The sequence below is a fragment of the Ranitomeya variabilis genome, chromosome 3, assembly GCF_051348905.1.
Source record: "Ranitomeya variabilis isolate aRanVar5 chromosome 3, aRanVar5.hap1, whole genome shotgun sequence".
NCBI classification, from domain to species: Eukaryota; Metazoa; Chordata; class Amphibia; order Anura; family Dendrobatidae; genus Ranitomeya; species Ranitomeya variabilis.
Window position 1 is genome coordinate 511,943,270 of NC_135234.1, and position 19,895 is coordinate 511,963,164.

General features: G+C 43.5%; 1 protein-coding gene across 6 annotated transcripts in view; it reads left to right on the forward strand.

Annotated features, from left to right (window-relative positions):
• The window catches only part of PLCXD1 (phosphatidylinositol specific phospholipase C X domain containing 1), a 76,559-nt gene that overhangs the window by 44,020 nt on the left and 12,644 nt on the right, over positions 1 to 19,895 (forward strand). For 4 of the 6 annotated variants that reach the window (XM_077296903.1, XM_077296904.1, XM_077296905.1 and 1 more), the window contains 3 exons: positions 2,955 to 3,080; positions 7,701 to 7,856; positions 10,096 to 10,276. In XM_077296903.1, coding sequence (XP_077153018.1) covers positions 2,955 to 3,080; positions 7,701 to 7,856; positions 10,096 to 10,276 — 463 coding nt within the window. The remainder of the gene's footprint in view (positions 1 to 2,954; positions 3,081 to 7,700; positions 7,857 to 10,095; positions 10,277 to 19,895) is intronic. The other 2 variants (XM_077296906.1, XM_077296908.1) reach the window with 1 other exon arrangement.

Sequence of the window (19,895 nt, forward strand, 5' to 3'; positions counted from 1 at the left end):
ACTTCACAGGTGTGCCCTGTCAGGTTTAATAAGTGGGATTTCTTGCCTTATAAATGGTGTTGGGACCATCAGTTGTGTTGTGCAGAAGTCTGGTGGATACACAGCTGATAATCCTACTGAATAGACTGCTAGAATTTGTCTTATGGCAAGAAAAAAGCAGCTTAGTAAAGAAAAACGAGTGGCCATCATTACTTTAAGAAATGAAGGTCAGTCAGTCTGAAAAATTGGGAAAACTTTGAAAGTGTCCCCAAGTGCTGTGGCAAAAACCATCAAGCGCTACAAAGAAACTGGCTCACATGAGGACCGCCCCAGGAAAGGAAGACCAAGAGTCACCTCTGCTTCTGAGGATAAGTTTATCCGAGTAACCAGCCTCAGAAATCGCAGGTTAACAGCAGCTCAGATTAGAGACCAGGTCAATGCCACACAGAGTTCTAGCAGCAGACACATCTCTACAACAACTGTTAAGAGGAGATTTTGTGCAGCAGGCCTTCATGGTAACATAGCAGCTAGGAAACCACTGCTAAGGACAGGCAACAAGCAGAAGAGACTTGTTTGGGCTAAAGAACACAAAGAATGGACATTAGACCAGTGGAAATCTGTGCTTTGGTCTGATGAGTCCAAATTTGAGATCTTTGGTTCCAAGAAGCTCATCAAGAGAATGCCAAGAGTGTGCAAAGCAGTCATCAAAACAAAAGGTGGCTACTTTGAAGAACCTAGAATATAAGACATAATTTCAGTTGTTTTTTGTTAAGTATATAGTTCCACATGTGTTAATTCATAGTTTTGATGCCTGTAGTGTGAATGTACAATTTTCATAGTCATGAAAATACAGAAAAATCTTTAAATGAGAAGGTGTGTCCAAACTTTTGGTCTGTACTGTAAAGCACAATGTGTTATGAAAAAACAGTCTCAGAATCACCAGGATGTATAGAAGTGTTGGAGTTATTGCCACATAAAGTAACACTGGTCAGATTTGAAAAATGAGGCGTGGTCATTAAAGGGAATCTGTTAATAGGATCAACCCTCCTAACCTATCTTTATGGGAATCCAGGTCATAGAAAGCTGAATAAAATTATACATTGATATCTGAGATCCAATGTCTCATTCCAGAGAAATCCACATTCTCTTATATGTACAGTTATATGAAAAAGTTTGGGCACCCCTATTAATCTTAAGCTTAATGTTTTATAAAAATTGTTTTTTTTACAACAGCTATTTCAGTTTCATATATCTAATAACTGTTGGACACAGTAATGTTTCTGCCTTGAAATGAGATTTATTGTACTAACAGAAAATGTGCAATCTGCATTCAAACAAAATTTGACAGGTGCATAAGTATGGGCACCCTTATCATTTTCTTGTTTTAAATACAACTACCAACTTTTAATAGATTAATAGGGGTGCCCAAACTTTTTCATATAACTGTAAGTGACCTCTTCCAGGCTATGGGCCGGACACTGATATCTAACTATATGGATGACCAATTTCAGAACACGAGGAAACCGTTCCGAATGATGAACCCCTGATCTAATATGAACATCATAGTGTTGGGCTTTATTAATTTTATTGGACACATTCTAAGCCTAATCCTAGACAGTGGATGTGAATTTAGCCACAGTAAGATGCAAAGTAAAGACATTTTGATTTCCAGCTTTTGCATTTAGATCCCACGTAGCATAAATACTGCATTTTTTTAGTGTAGAAAATCAGATTGAGGCAAAGTGGATGAGATTTAATGAAAACTCATGCCCACTGTGTTTAACAGTGGTTCCCCGTGTATGGTGACAACTCGGGATGAGCCTACATCATACCCAGCATTGGATGGCCTCTGGATGGCTAACAGCAGCCACCATAGCTGAGCTGCACCCACTGCTGTTAGCCTTTTAATGTCGCTGTCAATCTCAAACATTTAAAGCACGAGGCCCTGGAGTTGGGTTGTGCTGTTCCACTTCCATCGCCATCCCCCACTAAACAGTCACAGGGTGCCAATGGGTTCCCATGGCAGTTAGGGGATCTGCCAAAAGGGCCTGCCATAGATACTGAAGAATTAAATGTATACTCAATTTGTATAATGCAAAGTGTCCAAAGGGTATTCACACTGCTCATACACCTATTTTCTAGGACAGGACAAGGTATTTGGTAATCTAGGCAGATGAAGCCAATGGCGTCCACCCTACAATGGACCCTCAGCCCCCTAGAAAAGGAATGGGTCAGGGACCAGCACCCCTAAAATGCCTCCTCTCTATATAGGTCCCCACAGCCAGCCACACAAGTCCCCACAGATGGCCCCACAGCTAGCCACATGTTGAACCTCACAGCTAGCCTCACGTTGGTCCCCACAGTTAACCCCTCTTGTGATGTCTCCCATTCATAGGCAAACTAAGTAAAAAAATAAATAAAAAGCTTATGCTCACTTAATCCAGGCTCCTGTCCAGCGCAGCCTCCGTCTCCTCTTCTGTCTTGTGCAGCAGTGGGCGCTGAACGGCACGATCACGTCACTGCATTGCGCTGTCCGATGTCCCCTACATGTGCCACCTCCTTCATTGCACAGGCCAGAAGTGGCCTGCATTCTCCCAGAGTTCCGAGAGGAGCAGGGGGCTGATTACAGCTCCTCTGCTCCTGGCCTGGGTGGCTCCGAGATCAATTGTATGTGCATCCGACAGACATGAATATAATTGAGTGCAGGGAGGGAACAACGGCCAGGGCACAGGCAGAGAGAGGGGTGAGCAGTGTCGGTGACTGACACTGCTTCCCTGTTTGACTGCGCCCCAGCCATCACTGTGCTCAATGCCTGCGACTATTGAAAGGCGTTCAGCAATGTCCACTTTTTTCCCCAAAGTGCTCCTCCCTCGGAGAGGCAGGAGGTAATGCCCTACGCAGCCATTGTTGCATCAGTTTTGTATAACATATGATCGAATATTAATATTTTACAGAATATTCTTTGTGTTTGATAGACTTTGAGCGTTACTGAGCAGCTGGATGCAGGAATCCGATACCTGGATCTCCGAATAGCTCACAGGCCTGATGTCTTCTCGAATCTGTACTTTGTACATGGCCTTTATACATCCCGGACTGTGGAAGTAAGGCAGACTGCAGTTCTTCATATTTGTTCCTGCATCTTGGTCCTTTCACTTCACATACATAGGCCCTGGTTCATTAAAGTGTTCACGCCAGAAATCTGCCATAGAAATCAAGGTTAATAATTGGTCTGCACTCTAAATAAAATGGAGGTGCTAGAGGAGTGGGTTGTAGTCCTGGTATATAGAAAGGAATGCCCACCGCACTCTCATAGTTGATATATTCAAGATTCTTTATTGATTGGTACACATCAAAAAATCATGAACCAGTTGAAAACAGGTTAGCGACAAAATAAGGAAGACGTTTCTACCCGTCCCGGGTCTTTCTCACAAGGTCGCAGTATATCTGAATCACTGAAATACAGCATATGGAAGCATGAGCTTGTTATATAGGGATAGCTTAGAACAGGTCATCTGTCTGGGGAAACAGTAACGCAGGCACATCCCGTGCCCTTGCGGTGTCAAAACGTCTTCTTATTTTGTCGCTAATCTGTTTTCACCTGGTTTATGCTTTTTTGTTGTGTACCAATCAATAAAGTATCTTGAATATATCGACTTTGAGAGTGCGGTGGACATTCCCTTACAGAAATCTGCTGAAAACACTGTAAAAAAAATCATTATATTATAGCGCAATGGCCGTGCGCCTTTTCACGCTAGCTGCACCAAAGTGAACAGAGCTGGAACGAGACGAACATGGGGACGCCTGATTGTCTAATTCATGACGAGCTATGGCACATTAAGCTACAAATCTTACTCCAGTCTCTGGAATAAGATTTGTGGTGAGGGGAACACTACTATTAAGACGTGTGATTCATTAAGTGGCATGCACCTCTTAACAGATCAGGCACCTCTGACTCAAACACGTCCCCTTATCAAGACTGGCGTGAACAACGATGAAGTGGGTCAATAATGTTTCGTCTTCAAATATTTGTCCATCTTCGTCCTATATTTTCAACATTTATATAAAAAAAATGGATCCATTATTTTTTTACTATATGTATGTGCATTTTGTTACAAATTTTGTGGCTTTATGATAAATATTGTTCAATTTAGGCTTCTTTCTCACCCTTCAGACATAAATACAGGACAGACAAATGGATGTGTTGCATAACTGATTCCAATAGAAGCAGACGGACATCATTGGGGTCCAATTGGGTTACGTTATGTGTTCATTTTTAGAATGGGAGATGCAGAACTTTTTTCCTCAATTTTAAAAATTAACATATAATGGAACCCAGGGGCCCCCTAATACGGTCGATTTTGTTTTTCTGTTTCAGCTTGCATCAGTTATGCAACACATCCTTTTTAGACCTTAATTCCTTTTGTCTCGTTAAAAACTGATAAAATGGACTGCCTACACACAGCTATAAATGTTGCATTATGTGCATGGTTCACTTTAAGGCTATGATGAATATATAATGTGTTTACGATGTTGCAGATTTGCTGTAGCATATCTGTACCTATTCGGTTTTGTGGGTTTTTTCATAGGATTTTTGACACTACGGTTTTTGGTGTCTTATTTTAAATTACAGTATATACTCGAGTATAAGCCGACCCGAGTATAAGCCTAATTTTGCCACAAAAAACTGGGAAAACTTATTGACTCGAGTATAAGCCTAGGGTGGGAAATGCAGCAGCTACTGATAAATTTCAAAAATAAAAATAGATACCAATAAAAATAAAATTAACTGAGACATCAGTAGGTGAAATGTTTTTGAATATCCATATTGAATCAGGAGCCCCATATAATGCTCCATGCAGTTCATAATGGGCCTCATAAGATGCTCCATACAAAATACGCCCATATAATGCTGCATGAAGGTTAATGATGTAATGGTGGTAAGATGTTTCATAGAAAAATATACCCCATATAATGCTGCACAAAAGGATATTGATGCCCCATAAGTTGATCCATATTAAAATATGCCCCATATAATGACTCCTACGCTTATATGCATTGTTTTTGTCCCAGCGATTCTGTTGCTCTTCAAGAGTCTTATTTGCCTTTTGTTGTCTTTGACGTTGTGCCTTTGCTGCTTTTTTTTCATTGTCATTGGCGTACTTTTTAGGAAGAGCCATGTTGGTGTTGATATTTGCTTTTTAAAGGGGTTTTCCCACGAACAAAAGTTCATTTTAAAAATTGTCTGTGTCTGACCATGTACCAAACATACCACAGCTCCTGGGCCGGGGAGGAAGCAAAAGTCAATACTGACATTACAGCAGGGGATCGCAGAGGATACATTTTGTGAGGTAAAATATTTTTTAAAAACAGTCAGTGAAATATTTTACCTCACAAAATGAATCCACTGTGATCCCCTGCTGTAATGTCAGTATTGTCTTTTGCTTCCTCCCCTGCCCAGAAGATGTGGTATGCTCCGTACACGGTCAGACACACTCAATTTTTAAAATTAACTTTCGTTTGTGGGAAAACCCCGTTAATGTGACCGGCTTCCTCTGCCTGTAGACACGTCGTGCATCTGCTGCCGGGATCAGCTGAATGATTCACTGCACCTGTGTGTAATTTGCGCAGGCGCAATAAATCAGACCACCGCCATCTTTGTGCAGACAGATAGCGGCGGTCACATTAAAACTGTGCATGCGCACCTCCTGTACAAAGATGGCGGCAGTCAGTTTATCATTCGGCTGATCCCGGTGGCGGCGTGTTCCCGATGGTGTTCTGCTGGTGGTACCGGGCAAGAGGCTGCGTGAGTGTGTGTGTGGTGCGTATGGCGTATAGAGTGTGTGTGGTGCGTATGGCGTATAGAGAGTGTGTGTGTGTGTGGTGCGATGGTGTTCCGCTGGTGGTACCGTGCAATAGGTTGGTACCACCAGCAGTTTCCATATTGAGACACCCATCACTTGGGTGTCCCAATTTGGCGGTCGGTGAACTTCCTCCGCTTGGAATTGGATACGGTGACATCTGGACAGAACGGGAAATGAAAACATTACAAGGCAATTATATAAACAGATGCCCCATATAATGCTGCACAAAGGATAATGATGTCCCATAAGATGCTCCATACAAAAATATGCCCCATATAATGCTGCACAAAGGATAATGATGGCCCCATAAGATGCTCAATATTAAAATATGCCCCATATAATGCTGCATAAAGGTTAATGATGGCCCCATAAGATGCTCCATACTAAAATATACTCCATAATGTTGCTGCGATAAAAAAAAAATAATATAGGACATACTCCCCTCTCGTCCCAGCAGTCCTACTCACCCTCCTGGCGCTGCATATCAGTCCCTGCATCTCAGGCGCCAGCATCTCTCTTCCTTCCTGTGCTGAATGGTCAGTGATACCGCTCATTAAAGTAATGAATATGCACTCCACGCCTATGGGAGTGGAGACGCGTGCATATTCATTACTTTAATGAGCGGTACCATGTGACCGCTCAGCAAAGGAAGGAAAAAAGGAAGAGAGATGCCGGCGCCCGAGATGCAGGGACTAAGGCTGCCATCACACTATCAGTATTTGGTCAGTATTTTACATCAGTATTTGTAAGCCAAAACCAGGAGTGGAACAAATAGAGGAAAAGTATAATAGAAACATATGCTCCACTTCTGCATTTATCACCCACTGCTGGTTGTGGCTTACAGATACTGAGGTAAAATACTGACCAAATACTGCTAGTGTGACGGCAGCCTAATATGCAGCATCAGGAGGGTGAGTATGATGTCTTCTGCTCCCCCACCTCCCCGACCGCAATGACTCATGTATAAGCCGAGAGGGGCGTTTTCAGAACAAAAAAAAGTGCTGAAAATCTCAGCTTATACACGAGTATATACGGTAAGGTGCTTGGTTTTTTATACTTTACAGTATTTAGCTTTCAGCATCTAATGCAGGGGTCCCCAACCTGTAGCTCGGGAGCCACATGTGGCTTGCGGTCCCATGAATTGTGGCTCGCGGCTGTCTGTCAGATTGGTGCATTAGCTCCAGTTCTAGCCAACAGGTATGAAGAGCACATCTGAAAATGGTGAACTTTGTGAGCAGCCCTGCACAGAAGAGCAGATCTGGATGCACATATACTGGTCTTAAGGGTTTTGAGATGAATTAAGTATGGTACGCTGGAGACCGGATGACACCACCTGTCAGAGGAGGTGTTTGAAGCTGGATGTGACAGTGTCTTGGGAGTGCGTGATAGGAGAATACTGAACTGGGGGTATTGTAGGAACCCCTGGATCTTTGTATACTGCTTTGGAGTGATTGATTTTTGTGGAAAAGCATTGGTTACCATTATGCGTATAACGGGGGCTTTGGTTGCCACTATTGTGAGGGGGGGTGGGAGCTGAATGTGGCTCGCGACCCTCTGTCAAGGCTGGATGTGGCTGAATGTGGCTCTCAAGGTCAGAAACATTGGGGACCTCTGATCTAATGCAATTCTATGGGGAAAATCCGCACATAAAACTTTGAAATACGCACCACAGAAAAATCACAGTGGGCATGAGATTTTTCTAAATCCCATCTACTTTGCTGAAACTTTAAGACCCTGAGTATTCGACGCTGCATATATTCACTGTGCCAGAAACACATTGTGGGAACTTAAAGTAAAATGAGAAAATATAAACGACTGTGCATTAAACAAAGTTAATTTACTGTATATATTTTTTTGTAGCACACACTACAGGAGATTGCCGACTGGTTACAGCGGAATCCTCGAGAGGTCCTCATCCTGGGGTGCGATAATCTACAGTCCATGTCCCCAGAGCATCACGTGTATTTAATTAACGCCATACACAGGATATTTGGACTGAAACTATGCCCTAAGCATGTAAGTACACAAAATCTAATCCTAGACTTGTATGTGTTCTGTTATGGAGCTTCACTGCAAAAAGCCTGGGTACAATGTAGTAAAGTAGAATAAGAAGAAATATATTGGGTATATTTCTTAAGCCAAAATTCAGATTTTAGCGATACAAAATAGGCAATTGTGAACTTTGATCAATGCTGCTAGCACATTTTTGCAACCAAGTTACGAGTGCAGTACCTTGACTTTGTGCAGAATAAATTTAGATCACCAACATCTATGCAGGTTTTCTGCTATATAAACTGATAGCAGCATGATGTAGGGACAGAGACCCTGATTCCAGTAATGTGTCACTTGCTGGACTGCATACTATTGTTTTGACATCACAGTTTCATCTGCTGCAAATCTAGCCGTTCTCCGCATACTGAGCCCTGTATAACCCCGCCCACACCACTGATTGACAGGAAGCTACTAATCCGCAGTGGGGGTGGGGTTACAGATAAAATGACCAGAAGGCACTAGACACTTAGTCCTGTAGTAATTATCTCCTGCTGATAAAACACTGATTTTATGAAAACAGCCACACCGAGCTTATTAACCCCTTCATGACCTTGTGATTTTCCGTTTTTCCGTGTTCGTTTTTCGCTCCCCTCCTTCCCAGAGCCATAACTTTTTTATTTTTCTGACAATTTGGCCATGTGAGGGCTTATTTTTTGCGGGACGAGTTGTACTTTTGAACGACATCATTGGTTTTACCATGTAGCGTACTAGAAAACAGGAAAAAAATTCCAAGTGTGATGAAATTGCAAAAAAAGTGCAATCCCACACTTGTTTTTTGCTTGGCTTTTTTGCTAGGTTCACTAAATGCTAAAACTGACCTACCATTATGATTCTTCAGGTCAGTACGAGTTCATAGACACCTAACATGACTAGGTTATTTTTTATCTGAGTGGTGAAAAAAAATTCCAAACTTTGCTACGAAAAAAATTTGGTGCAGATACGTTCTTTTGATCGCCCGTTATTGCATTTTAATGCAATGTCGCGGTGACCAAAAAACCGTAATTCTGGCGTTTCTAATTTTTTTCCCGCTACGCCGTTTAGCGATCAGGGTAATGCTTTTTTTTTATTGCTAGATCGGGCGATTCTGAACGTGGTGATACCAAATATGTGTAGGTTTGAGGTTTTTTGTTCATTGATTTATTTTGATTGCGGCGAAAGGGGGGTGATTTAAACTTTTATATATTTTTTATTTTTTTCACATTTTTTTTTACTTTTGCCATGCTTCAATAGCCTCCATAGGAGGCTAGAAGCTGGCACCACTCGATCGGCTCTGCTACATAGCAGCGATCTGATGTTCGCTGCTATGTAGCAGAAATGCAGGTGTGCTGTGAGCGCCGACCACAGGGTGGCGCTCACAGCTGCCGGGGATCAGTAACCATAGAGGTCTCAAGGACCTCTATGGTTACTATTCTGAAGCATCGCCGACCTCCGATCATGTGATGGGGGTCGGTGATGCGATCATTTCCGGCCGCCCGGCCGGAAGCGGTAGTTAAATGCCGCTGTCTGCGTTTGACAGCGGCATTTAACTAGTTAATAGGCGCGGGCAGATCGCGATTCTGCCCGCGCCTATTACGGGCACATGTCAGCTGTTCAAAACCGTTGACATGTTCCCGGCTTTGATGCGGGCTCACCGCCGGAGCCCGCATCAATGCGGGGCTTCTGACCTCGGACGTACTATCCCGTCCGAGGTCAGAAAGGGGTTAAGTGACACATCACTGGAATCAGGATCTCACCTCCTGCATCATGCTGCTCTGAGATTACATAGCCAAAATCTGATGACAGGTTCACTTTCAGTGTGGGGAAGCAGAATTCACAGAAGTGCACTGCCCACAAGTTTTTATGTACCAGTTTGCTTGAAGAATCCAGCTTTCCCTCCTATTATCTGGAAACTGCCCTATTCACATGTAGAATGACCTATACCAACTGTGCCCAACGGATCTCAGTGACAGTGGAAAAAACTGCGTTGAGCGCTATTCTTCCTGTCACTGACTCAGATGCTCAAAAACGCTTATTTTGGGGGTACAAATATTTAGTAAGATAATGCAATCGTCCACTTCTGTACGTGAAAAAGGTGCATGTTCCACATTGTGACATTTTAGGGCTGCTGCACAATGCAAAAGTTGTCCGCCAGATTAATGTGAACTTCAAGCCGGATCCTTGCAAACAACTGTAATACTTTTATGCATGTCCGCTCTATTTCCAGGAACGGCCAACCCTGAGGGACTTGTGGAAGCAAAATTATCAAGTCATTGTGTGCTATGATCATCCCCAGGCACTGGTGATTGACTTTCTATGGCCATCTATGCCGTACTGGTGGGCAAACACAACTAATACAGACTACTTGCTGCACTTTATGGAGATGAAAAAACACAGTGGGAGGCCAGGTATCTGGTTCTCCATTTCAGTTTTTACTTGTCTTTTAGGTGTTTATAGAACGTTATTGTTAGCATAAAGGGACAGTTTGGTGTTCTCAGTATTTTATCCTCTGTATTTTTATTTTGGGGAATATTACCAGAATTTTTTTGGCATTCTTAGATTAGCAATATCCCATGTACATTTTTTAAACCATAAAAGAAAGACTCATTATTGCATTTGTGGTTATTTATTTTTTTAAGCTTTTTTTTGTTTTGCGCTTTATCGTTCTTTTCTGTATTGTTCTTGTACAACAATATAGCACAAAACAAAAACAATTAGTTTGTTAGGTCTCCAAAATGTAAAGTTCACTTAAATATGCAGGTCCAAAAAGTGTTTTTAGGCCTGCAGCTACATAAATATGCTATAGTGCGAAGTGCGACTTCACACAAAAATCTAAAATGTGAAACCGTGGAAAATCTCATGATTTTCTGCAGTGTTGTGTGAATGGGATTCTTAGGTTTAGTCTTTTTCCCTTTTTTTTATGAAAAAAAAACTAAAATCTGCCATGATGAGATCTTTTCTCCTGTGACACCAGTCCCTCCCCTAGGGTATCTTTGCCATTTTGAAGAATACATTTCTAAAATGATCTTAATGTAAATAAGAAAAACACACTTCTACATAAAATGTTTTTTTCCTGCAATTTCACTTTACATGTTTAAATACACTGTGTGCAGAATTATTAGGCAAGTTGTATTTTGATCACATGATACTTTTTATACACATTGTCCTATTCAAAGCTGTTCAGGCTTGAGAGCCAACTACCAATTAAGTAAATCATGTGATGTGCATCTCTGTAATGAGGAGGGGTGTTGTCGAATGACATCAACACCCTATATAAGGTGTGCTTAATTATTCCTTTCCTTTGGCAAAATGGGCCAGAAGAGATTTGACGGGCTCTGAAAAGTCCAAAATTGTGAGATGTCTTGCAGAGGGATGCAGCAGTCTTGAAATTGCCAAACTTTTGAATCGTGATCACCGAACAATCAAGTTTTTCATGGAAAATAGACAACAGGGTCACAAGAACATACTAGAAATAGGAGGAAACCAATATGGCTAAATAGAGCTGTTAGGGGCGCAATAAGGGACAAAAAGAAAGCATTTAGAGAATTAAAGGAAGTAGGTAGTGATGAGGCATTAAATAAATACAGAAAATTAAATAAATTCTGTAAAAAGCAAATCAAGGCAGCAAAGATTGAGACAGAGAGACTCATTGCCAGAGAGAGTAAAAATAATCCCAAAATATTCTTTAACTATATAAATAGTAAGAAACTAAAAAATGACAGTGTTGGCCCCCTTAAAAATAGTCTGGGTGAAATGGTGGATGAGGATGAGGAAAAAGCCAATATGCTAAATGACTTTTTTTCATCAGTATTTACAAAAGAAAATCCCATGGCAGACAAAATGACTAGTGATAAAAATTCCCCATTAAATGTCACCTGCTTAACCCAGCAGGAAGTACAGCGGCGTCTAAAAATCACTAAAATTGACAAGTCATTGATAGACCATTATTTTTAATCTTTAAAGAGTCCATAATAACAGGGTCTGTACCACAGGACTGGCGTATAGCAAATGTGGTGCCAATATTCAAAAATGGGACAAAAACTGAACTCGGAAATTATAGGCCAGTAAGTTTAACCTCTACTGTGGGTAAAATCCTGGAGGGCATTCTAAGGGATGCTATACTGGAGTATCTGAAGAGGAATAACCTTATGACCCAGTATCAGCACGGGTTTACTAGGGACCGCTCATGTCAGACTAATTTGATCAGCTTCTATGAAGAGGTAAGTTCCGGACTGGACAAAGGGAACCCAGTGGACGTAGTGTATATGGACTTTTCCAAAGCTTTTGATACGGTGCCACACAAAAGGTTGTTACATAAAATGAGAGTAATGGGGATAGGGGAAAATATGTGTAAGTGGGTTGAGAGCTGGCTCAGGGATAGGAGACAAATGGTGGTTATTAATGGAGCACACTCGGACTGGGTCGCGGTTAGCAGTGGGGTACCACAGGGGTCAGTATTGGGCCCTCTTCTTTTTAACATATTTATTAATGACCTTGTAGGGGGCATTCAGAGTAGAATTTCAATATTTGCAGATGACACTAAACTCTGTAGGGTAATCAATACAGGGGAGGACAATTTTATATTTCAGGATGATTTATGTAAACTAGAAGCTTGGGCTGATAAATGGCAAATGAGCTTTAATGGGGATAAATGTAAGGTCATGCACTTGGGTAGAAGTAATAAGATGTATAACTATGTGCTTAATTCTAAAACTCTGGGCAAAACCATCAATGAAAAAGACCTGGGTGTATGGGTGGATGACAGACTCATATTCAGTGGCCAGTGTCAGGCAGCTGCTACAAAGGCAAATAAAATAATGGGATGTATTAAAAGAGGCATAGATGCTCATGAGGAGAACATAATTTTACCTCTATACAAATCACTAGTTCGACCACACTTAGAATACTGTGCACAGTTCTGGTCTCCGGTGTATAAGAAAGACATAGCTGAACTGGAGCGGGTGCAGAGAAGAGCGACCAAGGTTATTAGAGGACTGGGGGGTCTGCAATACCAAGATAGGTTATTATACTTGGGGCTATTTAGTTTGGAAAAACGAAGACTAAGGGGTGATCTTATTTTAATGTATAAATATATGAGGGGACAGTACAAAGACCTTTCTGATGATCTTTTTAATCATAGACCTGAGACAGGGACAAGGGGGCATCCTCTACGTCTGGAGGAAAGAAGGTTTAAGCATAATAACAGACGCGGATTCTTTACTGTAAGAGCAGTGAGACTATGGAACTCTCTGCCGTATGATGTTGTAATGAGTGATTCATTCATTAAATTTAAGAGGGGACTGGATACCTTTCTGGAAAAGTATAATGTTACAGGGTATATATATTAGATTCCTTGATAGGGCGTTGATCCAGGGAACTAGTCTGATTGCCGTATGTGGAGTCGGGAAGGAATTTTTTTCCCCATGGTGGAGTTACTCTTTGCCACATGGGTTTTTTTTGCCTTCCTCTGGATCAACATGTTAGGGCATGTTAGGTTAGGCTATGGGTTGAACTAGATGGACTTAAAGTCTTCCTTCAACCTCAATAACTATGTAACTATGTAACAAGAAGCGTGTTGGGCAAAAAAGGCGCAAAATAACTGCCCAAAAACGACCACCTTTGAATAAGAAACATAAGATAAAATGTCAATACTGGGCCAGGAAATATCTTAACACTGACTTTTCAAAGGTTTTATGGACTGATGAAATGAGAATGACTCTTGATGGGCCAGATGGATGGGCCAGAGGCTGGATCAGTGAAGGGCAGAGAGCTCCACTCCGACTCAGACACCAGCAAGGTGGAGGTGGGGTACTGGTATGGGCTGGTGTTACAGAACCCCCCAGCACCAAGAATATGTTATACAGTATATGTATGTATAATAGGTTCCATGTGAAATGCATCAGTCCACAGGCTGCGCCTCTGGACAAGATATTCTCCTTCTGACCTCCCCCACCTTTGTAATTCCCACAGTAAATATCGGCAGGCTCCGGCCCCCTGCGGCTATTGTAATGTATGTCTGGTCTGCTGTTTTTTCTATTGGCCTGCCCTCTATCTGTGTTATATATTCTGTGTGCTGTGAATAAAGTGTTGTTAGACTGGAAATACGTGGAGAAGCAGTGATATTTTATATGCGCCCATGTAATGAAGCCATTCCAGTCAGCGTCCTTCATTCAGACTCCAGCCAAGGCAGAGTGGACCTCCTGAAACACGGGGTGGTACCTAAAGAGGTACTACAGCACAGTAGACCCCGTTACACTGGTGGCAGACAGCGGGATGTGAGACCCCTTCTACAGGAGGAAAGGAATGAATGGAAAACAACTACCAGAAGTTAAAGAGGATTACATTAAAAGATCTGGTGGAAGCCCGAGGGTTAATCGCCAGCAACAAAACAAAAGCGGATTTGATAGCAGCCATCATGGAACACGACAGTGCAGCGCCCCCAATGTGAACGTGGAGGAGACTGAATTCCAGAGGGATGTACAGAACAGACTGGCGTTCTATGGCCCAAACCCTGCAGTAGAGATCATACGAGAGGTGATGGCTGATGTGCGTACTGATCTGAAGAAAAAGATGGCAGAGCAGACCAGGATAGAGCTAGCCAAGATGGAGATGGCAGAGCGGACCAAAGTGGAGCTGGCCAAGATGGAGATGGCAGAATGGAGAGAGGAGAGTCAGCGAGCAGGGGGAGCTCTGGCCTCCGCCCAGGTACCTTCAACAGTAAGCCACAAAAAGATCCAGTATAATGCCTTCCGACAGTTAAGGGAGGCAGAGGAAGACATTGATGGCTTTCTGCAGGACTTTGAGCGGCAGTGTGCCCTTCATCAATTGAAGCCGGAGGAACGGGTTCAGATTCTGGCCAGCAAGCTGACAGGCCGGGCAGCGGATGCCTAGCGCACAGTACCTGATGAGGACTGTATGGACTATGAGCGGATCAAAGAAGTGATCTTGGCCCGGTATGCGCTGACACCAGAGGCATACCGCCAAAAGTTCCGTGGACTTATAAAACGAGTAATCGATACCCACGCTGAATGGGCCTGTAAATTACGGCGGTCACTGCTACAGTGGGTACAAGGGAGCCAAGCAACCACTAAGGAGGACGTCCTCCAGCTCGCCTTTTTAGAACGATTCTTTAATGGACTTACCCCCGAGACACAGGAATGGCTTTGGGACAGGCGGCCAACGACTCTTGAGGAAGCCGCTCGTCTGGCCGATGAACATCATGATGCCAGGAGGCCTCAGTTGTCCGGATCAAAGATAGTCACTAGGGGTCTGTTATGACCCCAATGGCAGAGGGTCTCAGAAATAATTTCTAAGTCTGCAAACACAAAAAACCAGCTCATAGGGCAGTGGTAACTGGGCTGACAATATATCTAATCCTAGCACCACAAATAACAGCAGCCGGGGAACGTTCCTACGTTGGTTCTAGACGTCTCGCGCCAGCCGGAGAACTAGCTAACCCTAGAAGGGAAAAGAAAGACCTTTCTTGCCTCCAGAGAATAGACCCCAAAAGTTGGATACAAGCCCCCAACAAATAATAACGGTGAGGTCAGAGGAAAAGACAAACATAAGAATGAGCTAGGTATTTAGCAAAGAGAGGCCCACTAGCTAATAGCAGAATATAGAAAGATAACTTATATGGTCAGCAAAAACCCTATCAAAAATATCCACACTGGAAATTCAAGAACCCCCGAACCGTCTAACGGCCCGGGGGGAGAACACCAGCCCCCTAGAGCTTCCAGCAAGATCAGGAATCACATTTAGTACAAGCTGGACAAAAATGAGAGCAAGCAAATAACCCAAAAAACAAAGAAGCAGGACTTAGCTTAATTTTGCACGAACCAGGACCAGCAGATAGGAGCAAACAGAATGTGTCTGATTACAACGATGCCAGGCACTGGACTAAGGTTCCAGGAGGTTTATATAGCAACACCCCTGAACTAACGACCCAGCTGGGTGCAAACTGAGGGAAGAAAATCCCAGAGTCATATCACTAGTAACCACAAGAGGGAGCCAAAAAGTCTAATTCGCAACAGTACCCCCCCTTAAGGAGGGGTCACCGAACCCTCACCAAGACCACCAGGGCGATCAGGATGAGCAGCGTGAAAGGCACGAACTAAATCGGCCGCATGCACATCAGAGGCAACCACCCAGGAATTATCCTCCTGACCATAGCCCTTCCACTTGACCAAATACTGAAGCCTCCGTCTGGAGAGACGAGAATCCAAGATCTTCTCAACCACGTACTCCAACTCGCCCTCAACCAACACCGGAGCAGGAGGCTCAGCAGAAGGAACCACAGGCACAACGTAGCGTCGTAACAAAGACCTATGGAACACGTTGTGAATGGCAAACGAAACCGGAAGATCCAAGCGAAAGGACACTGGATTAAGGATTTCCAATATCTTGTAAGGACCGATGAAGCGAGGCTTAAATTTAGGAGAGGAGACCTTCATAGGAACAAATCGAGAAGACAGCCACACCAAATCCCCAACACGAAGTCGGGGACCCACACCGCGGCGGCGGTTGGCAAAACGCTGAGCCTTCTCCTGTGACAATTTTAAGTTGTCCACCACATGATTCCAGATCTGCTGCAACCTATCCACCACAGAATCCACCCCAGGACAGTCAGAAGGCTCCACATGTCCCGAGGAAAAACGAGGATGGAAACCAGAGTTGCAGAAAAATGGCGAAACCAAAGTAGCGGAACTAGCCCGATTATTAAGGGCAAACTCAGCCAACGGCAAGAAGGTCACCCAATCATCCTGATCTGCCGAAACAAAACACCTCAAGTAAGCCTCCAGAGTCTGATTAGTTCGCTCAGTTTGTCCATTAGTCTGAGGATGAAAGGCAGACGAGAACGACAAATCAATGCCCATCCTAGCACAAAAGGATCGCCAGAACCTAGAAACAAACTGGGATCCTCTGTCAGACACAATATTCTCAGGAATGCCGTGTAAACGAACCACATTCTGAAGGAACACAGGAACCAGATCGGAAGAGGAAGGCAGCTTAGGCAAAGGCACCAAATGGACCATTTTCGAAAAGCGATCACATACCACCCAGATGACAGACATACCCTGAGACACCGGGAGATCAGAAATGAAATCCATGGAAATGTGTGTCCAAGGCCTCTTCGGGACAGGCAAGGGCAAGAGCAACCCGCTGGCGCGAGAACAGCAAGGCTTAGCTCGAGCACAAGTCCCACAGGACTGCACAAATGACCGCACATCCCGTGACAAGGAAGGCCACCAAAATGACCTAGCCACCAGATCTCTGGTGCCAAAAATTCCCGGATGACCTGCCAACACCGAGGAATGAACCTCGGAAATGACTCTGCTGGTCCACTTATCAGGAACAAACAGTCTGTCAGGTGGACAAGAGTCAGGTCTACCAGCCTGAAATCTCTGCAACACACGTCGCAAATCAGGAGAAATGGCTGACAAGATAACTCCCTCTTTAAGAATACCAACAGGTTCTGTGACTCCAGGAGAGTCAGGCACAAAGCTCCTTGAAAGAGCATCAGCCTTCACATTCTTTGAACCTGGTAAATACGAGACCACAAAGTCAAAACGGGAGAAAAACAATGACCAGCGGGCCTGTCTAGGATTCAGGCGTTTAGCAGACTCGAGATACATCAAATTTTTGTGATCAGTCAAGACCACCACACGATGCTTAGCACCCTCGAGCCAATGACGCCACTCCTCAAATGCCCACTTCATGGCCAGTAACTCCCGATTGCCAACATCATAATTCCGCTCAGCAGGCAAAAACTTCCTAGAGAAGAAAGCACATGGTCTCATTACCGAGCAACCAGGGCCTCTCTGTGACAAAACGGCCCCTGCCCCAATCTCAGAAGCATCCACTTCGACCTGAAAGGGAAGTGAGACATCAGGCTGGCACAAAACAGGTGCCGAAGTAAACCGGCGCTTCAACTCCTGGAACGCCTCCACGGCTGCAGGAGCCCAGTTAGCAACATCAGAACCTTTCTTGGTCATATCCGTCAAAGGTTTAACAACGCTAGAAAAATTAGCGATGAAACGACGGTAGAAGTTAGCAAAACCCAAGAACTTCTGAAGACTCTTAACTGACGTGGGTTGAGTCCACTCATGAATAGCTCGGACCTTGACTGGGTCCATATCCACAGCAGAAGGGGAAAAAATAAACCCCAAAAAGGGAACCTTCTGTACTCCAAAGAGACACTTTGAGCCTTTAACAAACAAAGCATTCTCACGCAAAACCTGAAACACCATCCTGACCTGCTCCACATGTGAGTCCCAATCTTCAGAGAAAACCAAAATATCATCCAGATAAACAATCATAAATTTATCCAGATACTTCCGGAAAATATCATGCATAAAGGACTGAAACACTGAGGGAGCATTAGAGAGCCCAAAAGGCATCACCAAGTACTCAAAATGACCTTTGGGCGTATTAAATGCAGTCTTCCATTCATCTCCTTGCTTAATGCGCACAAGGTTGTACGCACCACGAAGATCTATCTTGGTGAACCACTTGGCACCTTTAATCCGGGCAAACAAGTCCGACAACAGAGGTAAAGGATACTGAAATTTTACAGTGATTTTATTCAGAAGCCGATAGTCAATACAAGGTCTCAAAGATCCGTCCTTCTTGGCCACAAAAAAGAATCCTGCACCAAGAGGGGAAGAGGATGGACGGATATGCCCCTTCTCCAGAGACTCCTTAATATACGAACGCATTGCGGCATGCTCAGGAACAGACAGATTAAATAATCTTCCCTTAGGAAATTTACTACCTGGGATCAAATCTATGGCGCAGTCACAGTCCCTATGAGGAGGCAGAGCACTGGATCTGGACTCGCTGAATACATCCTGATAATCAGACAAATACTCAGGAACTTCCGAAGGAGTAGAGGAAGCAATAGACACCGGCGGGGAATCAGCATGAATTCCCTGACAGCCCCAACTTGACACAGACATTGCCTTCCAATCCAAGACTGGATTGTGGGTCTGTAACCATGGCAGACCCAAAACGACCAAATCATGCATTTTATGCAGAACAAGAAAACGAATCACCTCCCGATGTTCAGGAGTCATGCACATGGTCACCTGCGTCCAAAACTGCGGTTTATTTTCCGCCAATGGCGTAGCATCAATACCTCTAAGAGGAATAGGATTTACTAACGGTTCAAGAACAAAACCACAGCGCTTGGCAAATGACAGATCCATAAGACTCAGGGCAGCACCTGAATCCACAAACGCCATAACAGGGTAAGAAGACAAAGAGCAAATTAAAGTCACAGACAAAATAAATTTAGGTTGCAAATTACCAATGGCGACAGGACTAACAACCATTGTTAGGCGTTTAGAGCATGCTGATATAACATGTGTAGAATCACCACAGTAAAAACACAACCCATTCTGACGTCTATGATTTTTCCGCTCATTTCTAGACTGAATTCTATCACATTGCATTAAATCAGGTGTTTGTTCAGACAACACCACCAGAGGATTAGCGGTTTTGCGCTCCCGCAAACGCCGGTCAATTTGAATAGCCAGCGCCATAGAATCATTCAGACTTGTAGGAATGGGGAAACCCACCATCACATTCTTAATGGCTTCAGAAAGGCCATTTCTGAAATTTGCGGCCAGAGCAAACTCATTCCACTGAGTAAGCACGGACCATTTCCGAAATTTTTGGCAATACACTTCAGCTTCATCCTGACCCTGAGAAATAGCCAGCAAGGCTTTTTCTGCCTGAATTTCAAGATTTGGTTCCTCGTAAAGCAATCCGAGCGCCAGAAAAAAACGCATCAATATTTGCCAATGCCGGATCTCCTGGCGCTAGCGAGAAAGCCCAATCCTGAGGGTCGCCCCGTAAAAAAGAAATAACAATTTTAACTTGCTGAGCTGAATCTCCAGATGAACGGGGTCTCAGAGAAAGAAACAATTTACAATTATTCTTGAAATTCCTAAACCTAAATCGGTCTCCAGAAAACAATTCCGGAATAGGTATTTTAGGTTCAGACATAGGACTACTGGTAACCAA